The 16,148-nt window shown below is 51.6% G+C and overlaps 1 protein-coding gene across 12 annotated transcripts in view; it reads left to right on the forward strand.

The window, feature by feature from the left end:
* TACC2 (transforming acidic coiled-coil containing protein 2) overlaps window positions 1-16,148 on the forward strand; it is a 234,451-nt gene that overhangs the window by 191,127 nt on the left and 27,176 nt on the right. For 9 of the 12 annotated variants that reach the window (XM_047761099.1, XM_047761105.1, XM_047761102.1 and 6 more), the window contains 3 exons: window positions 1,281-2,592; window positions 6,763-6,823; window positions 8,354-8,648. In XM_047761099.1, coding sequence (XP_047617055.1) covers window positions 1,281-2,592; window positions 6,763-6,823; window positions 8,354-8,648 — 1,668 coding nt within the window. The remainder of the gene's footprint in view (window positions 1-1,280; window positions 2,593-6,762; window positions 6,824-8,353; window positions 8,649-16,148) is intronic. The other 3 variants (XM_047761104.1, XM_047761107.1, XM_047761112.1) reach the window with 1 other exon arrangement.

Raw genomic sequence — 16,148 nt, forward strand, 5'->3', positions numbered from 1 at the left:
AGCCCAGTCTTGTTGCAGTTCCCTGGCAGTCTCCACATCAAGGCCCTGAATCGTCAAGAGTAGGCTGGGTGGTGGTAGCCGCTAGTTTTTATCGAAGGCTCCCTCTGCTTTACTCGTGTTATTTCTCTGTCTTCCTTTCTTCCTGCCCCTCTCCCCTACTTTCACCCCGCTGGCCTCTGGTAGTTGTGCGACACATCAGGCATGTGTCTGCCCCAGGGCCTTTGCACTTGCTGTTCCTTTTGCCGAGGATGCTTCCCCTCAGACATCCTCCTGGTTCACGCCTTGGCGTAAATGCCTTTGCCCAACTACCTTATTTCAAAATTGCAACACTCCTCGTCTGGCTTTATTTTCTCCATAGCACTTATTGCCATCTGACAGTCTGTCCATTTTATTTGTTTATTGTTTCTTGACTGTCTTCTCCCTGAAGAATGTAACTTTTAGGAGGGCAAGGCTTTGTCTTTTTGTTCATTGTTTTTGTTTTTGCTTTTTATGGCTGCACCTGAGGCATATGGAAGTTTCTGGGCTGGGGTCACATCAGAGCTGCAGCTGCTGACCTACACCACAGCCACAGCAACACTGAATCTGAGCCCTATCTGTGACCTCTACCACAGCTTGTGGCAACACCGGATCCTTAACCCACTGAGTGAGACTAGGGATCTAACCCGAATCCTTGTGGATTAACCCACAGGAACTCCTATTTTGTTCATCGTACAATCCCCAGGGCCCAGAGTGGTGCATGGTCTTGATCAGGCACTTGGTAAACGTGTGACGGGAGGATTTGAGCTCTTTTTATTTTGCTTTTTTCCATTTCTAGGGCTGCTCCTGCGGCACATGGAGGTTCCCAGGCTAGGGGTCGAATCAGAGCTGCAGCTGCCGGCCTACACCACAGCCACAGCAACGTGGGATCCAAGCCACGTCTATGACCTAAATCACAGCTCACGGCAATGCCGGATCCTTAATCTGCTGAGCAAAGCCAGGGATTGAACCCGCAACCTCGCGGTTCCTAGTCGGATTTGTTAACCACAGCACCACGACGGGAACTCCATTGAGCGCCTCCTTAAACAGCCCTTATCGCTCCCGTTTGCTAGATGGGGGCGCTGAGGGTCAGCCTGTGTGGGCCAGCCGCTGAGAGCAGGGTTTGTCCCCAGCAGCATGCCCCCAGGGTGGGGGTGAGGCGGTGGCCTGGGGCTCTGTCAATAGGAGGTGATGGTCTGGAAAGAGAGGAGAGACTCAGAAATGTCCCATGCCCTTCAGTGACGGCCTTGTCTCCGTTTCCCCAGGGTGCGGTGCTGAGACGGTCCCCGTCCCGGATGGCCCCCCCGGCAGCTCCGTGCAAGGGAGCCCTTTCCGTCCCCCGTCTCACTCCTTCTCCGCCGTCTTCGATGAGGACAAGCCGATAGCCAGCAGCGGGACCTACAACCTGGACTTCGACAACATCGAGCTGGTGGACGACTTTCAGGCCCTGGAGCCTCGCTCCTCAGACCCGAAGCATCAGGACTGCAAAGCCACCTCTCGGAGGAAGTCCACGGACTCCGTCCCCCCCTCGAAGTCCACCTTGTCTCGGTCTCTCAGCCTGCAGGCCAGTGACTTTGATGGTGCTTCTTGCCCCGGCAACCCCGAGGCCGCGGCCCCGGCCCCAGAGGCGTATAGCACGGGTTCGAGCAGTGCTTCTAGCACCCTTAAGCGAACTAAGAAACCGAGGCCACCTTCCTTAAAAAAGAAACAGACCACGAAGAAACCCCCCGAAACGCCCCCTGTGAAAGAGACACAGCCAGAGCCAGCCGAAGAGACTCACGTTGCCAGCGAGGAGACTCGAACATCTGAGACAAAAACGGAGGCAACCAAGGCGGAAGGTGCTGCACCAGCCTCATCAGAGGAGACACGCCTGGAATCTGCTGCTGTCCCCAAGGCTGCCTGCCCTCTGGACTCTGAGGGTGCAGAAGGGGCCATCCCCCCAGCTTCTGGGGGTGGCAGAGTGCAGAACTCACCCCCCGTCGGAAGGAAACCCTTGCCTCCGGCCACGGCCCCCGAGGCAGCGGAGGTGACCCCATCAGAGAGTGGGGAGCAGGAGGACCCCCCAGCCAAAGGCCTCTCGGTGAGGCTGGAGTTTGACTATTCTGAGGACAAGAGTAGTTGGGACACCCAGCAGGAAAACCCCCCTCCCACCAAAAAGATAGGCAAAAAGCCAGTTGCCAAAATGCCCCTAAGGAGGCCAAAGATGAAAAAAACACCGGAAAAACTTGACAACACTCCTGCCTCGCCCACCAGATCCCCTGCCGACCCCAATGACATCCCTCTTGCGAAAGGTACCTACACCTTTGATATTGACAAGTGGGATGACCCCAATTTTAACCCCTTTTCTTCCACCTCCAAAATGCAGGAGTCTCCCAAACTTGCCCAGCAGTCTTACAGCTTTGACCCTGACGCCTGTGATGACTCCATTGACCCCTTTCAGGCCTGCTCTAAGACCCCCAGCTCACCTTCTAAATCCCCAGCCTCCTTTGAGATCCCAGCCAGTGCTGTCGAAGCCAGTGGAGCGGACGGGGATGGGCTGAACAAGCCCGCCAAGAAGAAGAAGACGCCCCTCAAGACGTAAGTTCAGGGGTGCAGGTGGTAAGATCGGAGGCGGGGCTGTACGTTGGCCGCGATCGATGCTCAGGTGCCTGGATGAACCTGGGCTGCCCCCTCCCCTCCCCCGTCTGCCGCAGTCCCCCCATGTTTGCTGAGGATACCGGTGGTCCGTCCTCTCTGCGCCCATAGTGGTGGCATCTCCCATCCATGCAGCCCTTGGGATCTAGAGTAGTCGACTTTTTGCTTTCATTGGTCAGTGGTCTAAAGCTTTCCTCACAGCTGAAGACCTGACGTATAACTTCAGGCGTGTGTGGGGCACCCGTGGAAGGGGAACCGCCCAGTGGGGGCCTGCTCCGCCTCCCTGTTGGTGACTTAGTTTCTTCTGTTTAACGTGTAAATTGCTTTTTGGAGGGACCTTGAACCTAAGAGAGCTTCCCTTTAAAATATTGTTATAATTTATAGCATTTGTTTTTGCCCACTCATGAGGCATTAGCTCAGGAGGCAAACACAGCAGACTCGAGAAACCTGCAAGAGAGGTCCGGCCTGAGCCCCTCTCTGCTCCCCACTAAACACCCCTGTTTGTCTCCCCTTCTCTGTCTCGTCATCTTCATAGACGAAAGTCCACGATCCCTGTAGGTCCAAAAAAGATCAGTGGAACGTGAAAGGGTGAAGCAGAGCCCAGAATCCCCAGGAGGCCATGAATTATTGGGTCTGTTATCCAAACACTTGCCACGTAGCTTGCAATTAACATTAGGTGTCCACGCCTCTGGAATTCATCCTAGGCTCCACTTGGATGCCGCAGGTCCGTCCTCGGGACTTTGGTCCAAGCGTAGTGTGGTTTGTTGCTTGAGGCCTTTCTCCTCGCTTTCATGTGAAATATTGTCAATAATTTGACAAGGCCAAGGAGACCAGGCAGCGTAGCAGAACAGACACCATGGCTGTCGGCCCCTCCCAGTCGGCTTGGCACCAATCAAGATAGGGTGACTTAGTTACCTTTCATTCTGGGCCACCCCGAGCCTTGAACATGTGAGGAGAACCCGAGGCTTCCTGAGAAAAGGGTCTCTAAGCAGGCTTTGGCCTTGGAGCACACTGGCCCCGTCTGGGGGTGGGTGGGAGGCAGTCCTGGCCAAAAATGTGGGTTTTTCTTAGACTGACTGTCCAAACAGGCCCTTCCTAAAGATTGCAGAGAACCGGAGTTCCTGTTGTGGAGCAGTGGAAACAAATCCGACTAGGAACTACGAGGTTGCAGGTTCAATCCCTGGCCTCGCTCAGTGGGTTAAGGATCCAGCATTGCCGTGAGCTGTCGTGTAGGTTACAGACATGGCTCGGGTCTGGCATTGCTGTGGCTGTGGCATAGGCCAGCAGCTGCAGCTCCGATTTGACCCCTAACCTGGGAACCTCCATGTGCCGCACTGCGGGTGCCACCCTCAAAAGACAAAAGACCAAAAAAAAAAAAAGAAAAAAAAAAGAAAAGAAAAAGAAAAAAGATTCCAGAGAACCTGTATTGGAAACTTTAGTTAAAGCCTCAAACAAGAGAAGTCTGAAATGCACAAACCACAAAGCCTTTTCTCTCCTATTTGGAGCGAGAGCCAACTTGGAGCCCCCACCTCCCCCTTGCCCACAGATGGCTTGGTCCTGTTCTGTTCTCTTACCATAGGTAACCAAGCTCAGGGAAGCTAGCCCATCTCTAGGTCTTACTTCTAGAGCGGGTGGCTTGGAGTCCTACACTGGGGTGACAAAGCTTTTTGGGCACCAACACTTTATGGGATAATTGGAACCAAGAGAGGAAGGCTTTCTGGGACAGCCCCTCTCCAAAAAGTTGGGACAGTGCCCACACACACAAGCAGAACCTCGCGTGGATGGCTGCTGTATCCTAACCCATTAATAACCAGTTGTCTGCAGATGTATCTTTTTTGTCAGTTCCTTCTGTCTGTCTCTCTTTTTCTTTGTCTTCTTGTCTTAGGATGGTTGAAGATGTGATGTCTGTATGTTCTCTGTTGTAAGTAAATTTAATGGATCTGTCTTTTATGCCCACCGTGCTTTTTCCTGCCTTTGTTTTTGCTTCCCAACTCTTTTCATTTTCTTTCCATGGCTGCTGCTTCCATATTTCTGTGGCAGGCCTGGCAATGATGGGGCATGGGCTTCCCAGGAGCAGAGGTTATTGGTCTGTTTCATAGAGATGAGCATAAGTAGAACTGCTTGGCTGTGAAAATGTGATTATCCAACATCTGCCTGCTTGCTGGGAATGGAACCCACCCCTCTCCCTGCCTTGCATACTGGATGTCTTCATCTGAAACCCATACATTAAAAAAAAAAAAAAAACCCTCTCATTCCATTCTTTCATTTTAAATGGGGTGAGTGGGCGATTGGCTTTCAAAGTATTGCTGCTTCATGTTAAAATAACCATCCAACCAGCCACAGGCAGCATCTGCTCTTGCTTGTTCTTGCTACACGTGAAGCAGAAACGTTTAGGCAGTATCCAACTGAGACCTTCCTGGAGCTCCCTGAAATGCAGGGTCAGCTCGGAGTGGAGCGCACGGCTTGTGAGAGCCATCGCCAGGCTGCCCCGGGGTCAGCGGGACCGGGCTGGGTATCAGCATGCCACCCATGGGTCACCTTGCCCCTGGAAACTGGCAGCAGAGTGGGCCACCTCTGTGTCTCTACCGCTCTGCCTCCCCGGCCGGGAGGGATCCTCTGGGCTGCTCCCCAGGGCGGAGCACAGGCACCTTGCCCCCCTCTCCATCCTCCCAAGGGAAGCTGCCCTGGTCCCAGGCGTCCAGCGGCCCCGGGGGTAGAATGGAGCGTCTCAGGCTCTCTTCTGCCCAAGGGATTTCTCTTGTATTTTAGAGCTATTGAGTGACTATAAAATCCCATGTGGTATATATATATATATATATATGCATGAATAAATACATGCTTCAAGCTATGTTTGTATTGTTCGTATGGCAAATGCCATAAATGCTGTCAATAACCATTTATAGTATTTCTCTCATGACTGAATTCCATTGTTGGAGCGTTTCATCCAAGACAGCACAAGGAGGAACTTGGTGCCAAATTGCTCTGTCCAACCAGTTGGCATTTAGAGCGGGGTGGGGGTGGGGTGGGGGGTATCTCAGGTGAGGGGACCCATCCCCAGCCCTGGCTTTACTGCAGACAGAACAGTACCATAGAGGGGCCTGAGAGCCAGGGGCAGGGGCTGCCCTGCAGGTGAAGAAGCCTCCACTCTGCTTGTGGAAAGGACCCCTGACCACCCAGTCTGTGCCCAACAATCCCTTCCTTCCAACCCCTTCGGAAGTCTGAGCTGATGGTTCCTTTGCCTGTGTCCTGTCCTCCCCTCCCCCCACCACCCCCGCCTCCCCAATTATTTCTATGAAGGAGAAAGAAGAAACGCAGGGAGACCAGAGTTGTTAGAAGTGGTTAGGAAAAGTCTTTAAAAAAAAAAAAAAAATCATCTTATCTCCGAAAGAGTGTCCTGGAGATTTGGTTGCACAATAATGTGAATGTCCTTTTCCTCTACTGAGCTGTGTACTTAAAAGTGTTTAAGATGATAAATTTATTTTTTTTAAATAATTTAAAATACAAATGACCTCACCTCGCCCAGCCTTGAGACAGAATCCCACCCCGAAGTTCAGAAGGTGTGGGAATCCAGGAAGCTCAGAGTTTCTGAGAGTTGAAGGGCACCTGCCAGGTCTCCCAGGAGACCCAGAACTTCCCTTATTTCTGCACGGCGCCCTCATTCATTTGAGGGCTCTGTTTCAGCTTGGTCTTCCATAAATCGGATCCTGTTAATTGGTGTCCTGAACTCAGATCCCCTCCTCCACCTTCGCTGGTTCAGACCTTCCTGGATGAAACCAGGTCTGTTAATCTGCTCACCAGAATCCACTTTTTAAAAAGAAGAACATTAGGGTAAATTTAGCTTCATTTTCTGGGTCAGCTCTCCAAAATGATCTCCTCAAAGATTTCCAGCTTGACGAATCTTTTCCTTGGGGGCAACAATAATAACCTGTCAAAAAGCCAGAACGAGTTGTCAGTATGGACGTCTTTCAGGTGATGTTGGAGTGGTGTAGACTGGAGGGTGGTCTGGGCCTGACACTTCCCAATCAGATCTTCTGTGCCTCAGGCGGCTCAGGAATGTTCTGGAATGTTCTGTACCTCTGTCTGTTGTGTTTACATTTTCCATTTTGTTTCCAGTGACACATTTAGGGTGAAAAAGTCGCCAAAACGGTCTCCTCTCTCTGATCCACCTTCTCAGGTATAATGTTCCCTTTGGTATTAATGATTTTATGGCACCTGGGGAGTTTAGGCTGATGTGTTTTTATTTCTCACTAGTCAACAGAGCTTTCCTGTTTGCTCATCATGGCCATGTTCCTAACACCCTCCTTGCCTCCTATGTCGAGGGTCCCTCGGTGTTTTCAAGACTTTGTTTTGGTCCCTCCCCTTGGGGTCCATTGGAGTATGTCCCAGGAGTTGGCAGATATTCAAAAAAAGTGTTAGTTGGATTCTATGGGACCTGAATTGAATTGAATTCGAAGGGTCCATTCTGGCCAGTGAACCTGCTGAGAACTTACGTGAATATCAAGTGGGGAGGGCTGTTGAGATTCAATGCCCAGTGTCAAGGGCATTGGATCGAGTGACCCACATCAGGATGGGGGGATAAAGGGACTCCATCCTCTAAAGACATGCAGGTCTGGGCTCTTTTCTTCATAGGCGTCCCTGTCTCCCGCTTACTAATTCTTCCAGCAAATAAATGCCATTTCTTCTACCCTGTTTACAGACCAAGGAAGGGCATCTTCAAGTGTGTGTGCCAGGCTGTTCAAGGGCATAAAACAAGGAAACCTCCCAAGTCCCGCATCCTCGCCCTTCCAGCCCCAACCAGCCCACCCTGGCCGGGGCGGGGCTGTAGAGAGTGGTCTTGGGTCCAGTGCCACCTCTGCTGTCACATTTCTGGGCTCCTGTCCTGCTCAGCTGCACGGCCCTTTCTCTACCTCCCCTGACAGGCATGCGGATGGTCGAGTGACAGATGATATTTACGTGCAGGCCCTGGAGCACTGTGTGGGCACAGCACTATAGTTGCCAAGATAAAAGTGCCCATTGTAAAAGTTTCCTTATTTTTTACAAAGTGAATGAGAGAGAATGTCATTCACTCAGATAACCAAGGCACAAAATCCTGATTATTATTTTTTAAACCCATGGTCATCACCCCCTGACATAGGCAATCAGAAAAAATAATTCACGGAGGTCCCGTCATGGCGCAGTGGTTAACACATCCGACTAGGAACCATGAGGTTGCAGGTTCGATCCCTGGCCTTGCTCAGTGGGTTAAGGATCTGGCGTTGCCGTGAGCTGTGGCATAGGTCGCAGATGCGGCTCGGATCCCGCGTTGCGTGGCTCTGGTGAAGGCCGGTGGCTACAGCTCTGATTCGACCCCTAGCCTGGGAACCTCCATATGCTGCGGGAGTGGCCCAAGAAATAGCAAAAAGACAAAAAAAAAGAAGAAAGAAAACTCATAGAGGAATGAATTTGCATTCTTGAGACTTTTCTTTGGGGCAGGGGGTGAGCTGCACCCATGCATGCAGAAGTTCCTGGGCCAGAAATCAAAGGCATACCACAGCAGTGACAACACCTGATCCTTAACCCTCTGAGCCACCAGGGAACTCCTCCTTGGGACTGTTTTGAGCAGAAGAGTTTGACAGGGAGGAACCTGTCCTGGTTTGTGGGGCCCAGACTGTGGGTGGGCAGAGAGACTGGATGAGAGAAGACACTGCTTGCCTTCTCCTGGTAGGACCCCACCCCAGCGGCCACGCCGGAAACACCGCCCGTGATCTCCGCTGTGGTCCATGCAACCGACGAGGAGAAGCTGGCGGTGACCAGCCAGAAGTGGGCGTGCATGACAGTGGATCTGGAGGCCGACAAACAGGACTTCCCACAGCCCTCGGACCTGTCCACCTTTGTCAGCGAGACCAAATTCAATTCACCCACGGAGGGTAAGCAGCTCGGTGCCCAGCCGGACCCCCACCCTGCCTTGGAGACCTCTGCCCCTAGGGAGCCAAAGCCCAGGAAAGAAACTTCTCTGCCAGGTAACCGTGCCCTCGGCTGCCGTCTCCCCATGCACCTTGAGCTCGGGCTGTGTTCTAAAACAACCTGAGGCTTGAACCCAGCTGTGCTGTGACCCCAAGGTGCCTGCTAAGAGCCAGCCCAGCGCCCTCTAATTCCCCATCCTGAGCGCATCCCAGCTTTGCACCTTCTTGGCTGTATGGCTTCTGTCCCGTGGGGGTTTTGAGTCAAATGCTCAGGGTAGGTCAGCCTGCTGGTGGGGGTGGGGGCTGGTCTTCTGGAGCTCCTACTCTTCATCAGCCCCAGGGTAGTTTCCACAAAGTGACCACACCGTCTGCTCCAGCCCTAGACCAGAGTCCCCAACTCCCGACACCTCACCGCCTCCCCCGCCAGCCCCCGCCAGGCTATCCACTTAGCTTTCTGCCTGATCCTTTTGCCCGAAAAATTCCTGTATCTTAAGTTAGCAGCTAGAGCCTTGCCCAGGAGGGGTTAATCCATCTCCAGGTGCCGTGGTCCCTTGCGTTCCTAATCTTGAGGGGCCTTTTCTCCCCCCACCACCACGTGGGGCTGGTGAGCCTGTACTGGGCCATCCTCCCAGCACCCAGGGCTGTCCTGATGGTTCCAAGTTTCCCTGCCCAAGATCTTGGTTTCCACCAAGTTTCAAAATTGACTCGAAATCAGTCTGCTAACAATTGTACACGGAAACCTCCTCTCCACGTCTCTGTTGCTAATAAGGAGCCATGATCTCCAGCAAACAGCCTCCTGCCCCCATGTAGGCGGAGCAGGGGTGTCACCGAGGAAATTTTTAAATGCTAACTCGGATTACTTCCTCTGAAGGCTCTTCTGTCATCAGGCTTCTCGGTGGCTTGCTTTTCTGCCCATGAAGTCTGAATGGTACCATTCACGTTTTGGGGGGGATTCTGGATGTTTATGTTAGTACACTGCCTTTCTGTAGTTTGATGATGAAAAGACAATCCAGATTATGTGTGCTTGGACTTCTGAGCCATGTGTTTTTTGCATAAATGGAGCCTTTAATTAGCTGCCTGGTTGGCCCTCAGGCCGGGTGTTTGGGAAGTTTAACAGTGATGTCCTCACTCCAGCCTCGTTCCAGGGGACCTGGCCTCAGCTTTTTTTTCAGTCCCCCTATTCCTCTGTGCACACCTGCCGCAGCCATGAACCCCACCGGATGGAGTCACTTTTCCCCAGGGACCCCCAACTCAGCTCCTCTGCAGTGGCTTCTGCGAGCGGGAATGGCCCCTACTTCCCTGTCTCTCAGGCTTGTCCTGCCCCTCCCTCCACCCGGCCTGCCCCTGGACGTGTCCCCTCTGCTGCTTGACATCAAGGCCTGGTCTGGACCCGCTGCGAGGTTGCTTGACGCAGCAATGATGATGTGCAGGCATCTCCTGCTTCCCTACTAGACTGTGTGTTTTTTGAAGACAAGAACGCCACCTGATGGAGTTCCCGTTGTGGCTCAGTGGGTTACAAACCCAACTAGTATCCGTGAGGATGCGGGTTTGATCCCTGGCCTCACTTAGTAGGTTAAGGATCCACTGTGAGCTGCAGTGCAGGTCTCAGATGTGGCTCGGATCTGGCATTGCTGTGGCTGTAACGTAGGCCAGCCGCTCCGATTCAGCCCCTAGCCTGGGAAATCCCATATGGCTCAAAAAAAGCAAAAAAAAAAAAAAACAAAAAAAAAACCCCAACAACAATGTCCCCTAAGCCCCCTTCGTTTTCTCCACAGCACCATGAACATGGTAGGGGCTAAAGACGTTTGTGAGGAAAAGAAAATAGAAGGCTAGGGAAAGGGCCCAGTTTGATCTTTGCAACAGTCACTGCTCGTGCAGGGGAGGAAGGTGCGGTGTGTTGACATCCCGGAAACAACCAGGAAACACTTGAGGACAAGCAGGGACCTGGCCATTTTGATGGCTCCCGTGGTTTCCCGCTGGTTCCCATCTCTTGAGGCTTGATAAGAAGCATTTAAATGTCATGGAAATGCCCAGATACCAACGTGGGCTTGCCACTCTAGAGAGGGATCAAAAGGTGGATGTTTGGGGTATATGTACGTGGTGGTACCATCAGGAACTGAGTAAGTACATGCACTGTTTTCATAGACAATAGAAAGATGCTAATAATACCTTTTAAGCTAAATAGGTGCCTAATTCAGTGGTAACGTCTATTCTTCCACTTTAATTTTGAACTAAAACAGAGCACTCACTAGCTCGGTGACATATTTGAGAATGGTTTGTTTTCTGCAAGAAGTCTACAAACAGGTAAATCTGTTGGTGTGGAACAAAATTCTATTAAACCTGCCTCCTTAGAAAAGAAGTGAAGATTTGGGAATCCCAACTGTAGTTAACAGCTGGCAGGCACTGAGAAATCCATTGTCTGTGCGACTCGGAAAACAACTGCAGTTTCGAGAGCGGTGGCCTTGCATTCACCTCGGTAACATACCTGGCTCCCTCCAGCAACCAGATGTAGAAAGAAACTGGATGCGGAGCCCTGCTCTCAGATCGTCTTTCCTGTTAATGAGGTCACTTCCAGCCACACCAGACACACACCTGGTGGGATGCAGATGTGCTCCCCCAAAAGAACCCGGCCAGGGCTGCTGCTGTGACTGAAATGTTCTGACCCTGAAGTCACAAATCATGGGACAATGACATGGCCAACTAATTGCCATTTGAACACGTATTCGCTGCAGTAGGAATTCTCCAAGTCACGCTAATGAGGAGGAGCTGCGGTGGCTGGAGCAGCCGTGCCGCATCTTTTACATACGTGATCTCATTTCATCCTCCCAGCTCTAGATAGTGGATTTCTGCCCTTCCCCATACATGAGCAAGAGAGCAGAGGCTTTGAGCTGTTAAGATTTGCTGAGTGTCGAGGGACTAACTATGTAGGACCCGGTCTGCCTGACTCGAACGGGCCTCTGCTTTCCTGCCACGCTCTTGATGTGTCAAACAGGCTTCCTTTCCTCTCGTGTAGAATGAGGGTGTGGAACTGATGGATGCTTCCTTACCTGGCTCCATAAGAGATTTAAGTTGTCTTTAAGATTTCAGAAAACCTGAATGGGCCTAGTTTATTTTATTTTTTTTTACTTTTTATTCTTGGCCACACCTGCGGCATGTGGAATTTCCCAGGCCAGGCACTGAACCCCCTCCATCGCATTGACCCGAGCTGCTGCAGTGACAATACTGGATCCTTAACCCCCTGTGCCACAAGGGAACTCCTGGACCCAGTTTAGATAGATGCCCAGCTAATTAAAATTGCATCTTTGGGGGCTGTGATAACATCAGCTTGCCATGGTGACGGATAATCTCTCACTGATTAAAATCACAGATGGGCAGTTATAAACATTTTTCTGTGAACACTTGCAGATGCCATGCTGTAGAGGAATCTTTCGAAACATGATGCCATGAGAGAAAACAGTCCAGGTGGTCCTCAGGGATGAATAGTTTAGGAATGGAGTTCCCGTTGTGGCTCAGTGGATTAAGAACCCGACTAGTATCCATGAGATGCGGGTTCGATCCCTGGCCTCGCTCCGTGGGTTCAGGATCTGGCATTGCCGTGAGCTGTGGTGTAGGTCACAGATGTGGCTCGGATCTGGCATTGCTCTGGCTGTGGCGTAGGCTGGCAGCTGTAGCTCCGATTCGACCCCTAGTTCCGAAACTTACTTATAGCCCCAGGTGTGGCCCTAAAAAAAAAAAGTTTAGCAACCTCTGAGCTCTGGTCTGAGAGACTCCATGAGTAGTGTTTTCGATTCACAGGTCTGGATGGCCCTTGGCTGGTCACCTACTTCCCCCTTTTCCCTTACACACAGCCACATCTGCCCGCCTGAGGCAAAGGTGTCTTGCCCAGGAGCCTGACCAGTTCATCTGTGACAGCACCATTGCTGTCACACTCCAGACACACAGAGGAGCCACTCAGGGCAGTTGGAGTCATGTCTTCATCCCCTTCCAAAAGGCTGTCATCACTTACGTTAAAAGTTGCAGAAACAGGAGTTCCCGTTGTGGCGCAGTGGTTAATGAATCCGACTAGGAACCATGAGGTTGCGGGTTCGGTCCCTGCCCTTGCTCAGTGGGTTAACGATCCGGCGTTGCCGTGAGCTGTGGTGTAGGTTGCAGACGCGGCTCGGATCCCGCGTTGCTGTGGCTCTGGCGTAGGCCAGTGGCTACAGCTCCGATTCGACCCCTATCCTGGGAACCTCCATATGCCGCGGGAGCGGCCCAAGAAATAGCAACAACAACAACAACAACAACAACAAAGTTGCAGAAACATTAGCAACAGGCAGTAATAGACCTGGTCACAGGCCCTCCCCTTTGCCCAACCAGTTGTCTTTGGTCTAAACTACATCAATCCGTTTTATCCTGCAAGGTGTATGCACTCGGAGCTCCATTTGATGGGTAAGTTGCGATGGGCCTGGAGAGGTCAGGGAACTGGCTTCCCCGGTCCTGGGCATGATGATCTGGCCTCAGTTGCATCCTTCTGACCAGGCCTCCTTTCAGTCCCCCAGCAAAGCTCTAGCAGCCAGAGTCAGATGGGAAGAGCCGTCTAGCCCTCGCCCAGCTCATTGCCCTGGTAGGAAGTAATTACCAAGAGCAGCCCTCAGAATGACGGGACGCGTTAGAAATAACTTCAGGCCTCTTCAGCTCAGAGCATCACACATGCTTTAGCGAGCAGCCTCTTCTCTCAGTTGTGAAGACGTCGTGCCACTCGGTGGAACTGGCATTACCCTTCCTGGCCTGCCAGCTGCCTGTGGCGTGGTGCAAAAATGGGATTAAAGTTGGGCCAGGCTCGCGCTCCCAGCCCATCCTCCGAGGCCCAGAATTTAAGGCAGATGAGTGAGATTTGGGGAACCAAGTTCAGTCAGGTGTTTTCGCAGAATATCTGAGACCTTCTTGGCAGGGAGGCAAGAAGGCAGACACGTGAGCTCACGGACCGGGAAATGAGCTCTGATTCCAAGTAGCGCCCCTCGCCAAGGTGAGCTGGAACTAGAGCTGGCGCTGACCTGGGGCCACAGGTCCCGGAAAAATCAACCATCCCTGGTGGCCCCTGGCTTCTTCACTGCCTCCTGGGTGCTCTGTGCTGTTGTGGGGTGTCCCAGGGGCTTTCTGTTTAATAATTGAGGGTTAAATCATGTCTTGGCAATAGTAGTGAGACTTTGGAGGAGGAAGCAGCTGATTTCTTGTTATCTTCTCAACTTAAGACAGTCTTTAGTAGAACAAGAAAATACTAGTCCTGGGGTCCTACACCTGGAAAATTCTCTAGAAATCACTTTGTCCTTTGCTGTCTCCTGCTTTGAAAGATAGTCAGGCTTAATAAACAATTGCTTCTGCGTCTTCAGCTGAGGCAGACCCCCGGGGACAAGCTCACAGGGTTACACACACTGAGCCCCTGCCAGCATGTGGTTCGGCTTAGTCTCCATTCTTCCCAAGTGACGGACAAATCAGGGCCTTCAGGACGCATGAGGTCTTTCTGGCCATTAATCCACAAAACCAGCCCCATTCTCGTGAGCAGGTCATGCCTGCCAGAAAGATGCATTTGCTTCATCTCCGAGATGCAGAGACTCTTGAAAAGCTGTCCACAGTTTAAGAGCTGGAGTTTATTCAGCTGCCGCCACACACGCTTGCAGGTTTTGAGAAATTCTTCAGGGAAATGTCTCCTTTTAAAGCTCATGTTAGAGGATCATTTTTAAAAGTGATTCCTTCTCTTGAATATGATGATGAATATGAAGGGATGAGGGTGTTGTTTTTTTTTTTTTTTGTCTTTTTGCCATTTCTTGGGCCACTCCCGCGGCATATGGGAGGTTCCCAGGCTAGGGGTTGAATCGGAGCTGTAACCACCAGCCTATGCCAGGGCCACAGGGACGCGGGGTCCGAGCCGCATCTGCCACCTACACCACAGCTCATGTCAACGCTGAATCCTTAACCCACTAAGCAAGGCCAGGGATCGAACCCGCAACCTCATGGTTCCTAGTCGGATTCGTTAACCACTGCGCCATGACGGGAACTCCCAGGATGAGGGGTTTTAAACCATAGAATTACTATTTATATTTCTTTTATTTTTTATTCTTTTATTTTTTTTATGGCCATGCCTGGGGCATTTGGATGTTTCCAGGCCAAGGGGTCGCATCAGAGCTGCACCTGAGGCCTAAGCCACAGCTTGTGGCAAGGCCAGATCCTTAACCCGCTGAGCAAGGCCAGGGATTGAACCCATACCCTCACAGAGACAACGCTGGGTCCTTAACCTGCTGAGCCACAATGGGAACGCCTATATTTATTTTTTACCAAAAGAAAAAAAATGAAGGCATCAGGCTTCAGGGATTGCCAATGACACCCGTCAAGAGCTGTTTTCTGCATGGGTCATGTGTCACCTCTTGGTTTATTTATTTGTGTATGTATTTATTTTTGTCTTTTTAGGGCCACACCTGCAGCATAGGGAGGTTCTCAGGCGAGAGGTTGAATGGGAGCTGTAGATGCGGGCCTACACCACAGCTCACCGAAATGCCAGATCCGTAACCCACTGAGCAAGGCTAGGAATGGAACCCATGTCCTTCCTCATGGATCCTAGTTGGTTTCGTTAACTGCTGAGCCACGACAGGAACTCCTTATTTGTAAGTGGAAAGGCGCCATCTAATAGCTGCGGATCGGGGCTTCTGCCAGGATAGAGTTCCCTTCTACCTGGTTCACCACTGTATCTGCTGAGCACAGTCTAAGGCACACTAGGTGCTCAGAAGCCATTCACCGCACAGGGTGCATGCAGTGCAGTGGCAGAGCTCGGTTTCCACGGGAACCGTCTGCGGAGCCTGAGGCAGGCTGTGAGTGGCGTATCTAGTCTTCAGTGAGCGTGCCTGGCGTTTTCTTGGCGGCCTAAAGTCTCCAGGCAATTTGAAATAGGTCATTTCTCCAACTAAATTGCTAGACTTTAATAGTCTTTGCTGCCTTTTTTTTTTTGTCTTTCTAGGGCTACACCCACGGCATATGGAGGTTCCCAGGCTAGGGGTCCAATCAGAGCTGTAGCCGCCAGCCTACACCACAGCTCACGGCAACACGGGATCCTTAACCCACTGAGTGAGGGCAGGGATTGAACCTTCATCCTCATGGATGCTAGTCAGATTCATTAACCACTAAGCCACGATGGGAACTGCCAAGAGTCTTTGCTTCTGAAATTTTTATTTGGACCAGCCCCGTTGGCACTGGCAGCAGTTTGGGAGCTGTGTCAGGTGACCTGCACAGTTTCTCATAGCAACACTGTCCTTCTTCCCTTGCTTCTGACCACTGGATGGGCAGCTGCGGACCCAGCTCCCAAATATCATCAGGACGTGGGAAGATTCACATTATTGCCAGAGCGTCACCGAGAAAACCATCAAAGTGGACACACTCTATCTGATTTGAAAACTCAGTGCAGAATGCTCAGATCTTTCCCCTCAGGTCTGGGCCTGGTCAGGACGTTGAATTCCTTGGAACTGTTTCAGACTCCCACATGGCGGGAGCCCCTTTGCAGTAAGAGGTTTACCAGTTGTCTGAAAA

Source organism: Phacochoerus africanus, chromosome 15, assembly GCF_016906955.1.
Source record: "Phacochoerus africanus isolate WHEZ1 chromosome 15, ROS_Pafr_v1, whole genome shotgun sequence".
NCBI lineage: Eukaryota > Metazoa > Chordata > Mammalia > Artiodactyla > Suidae > Phacochoerus > Phacochoerus africanus.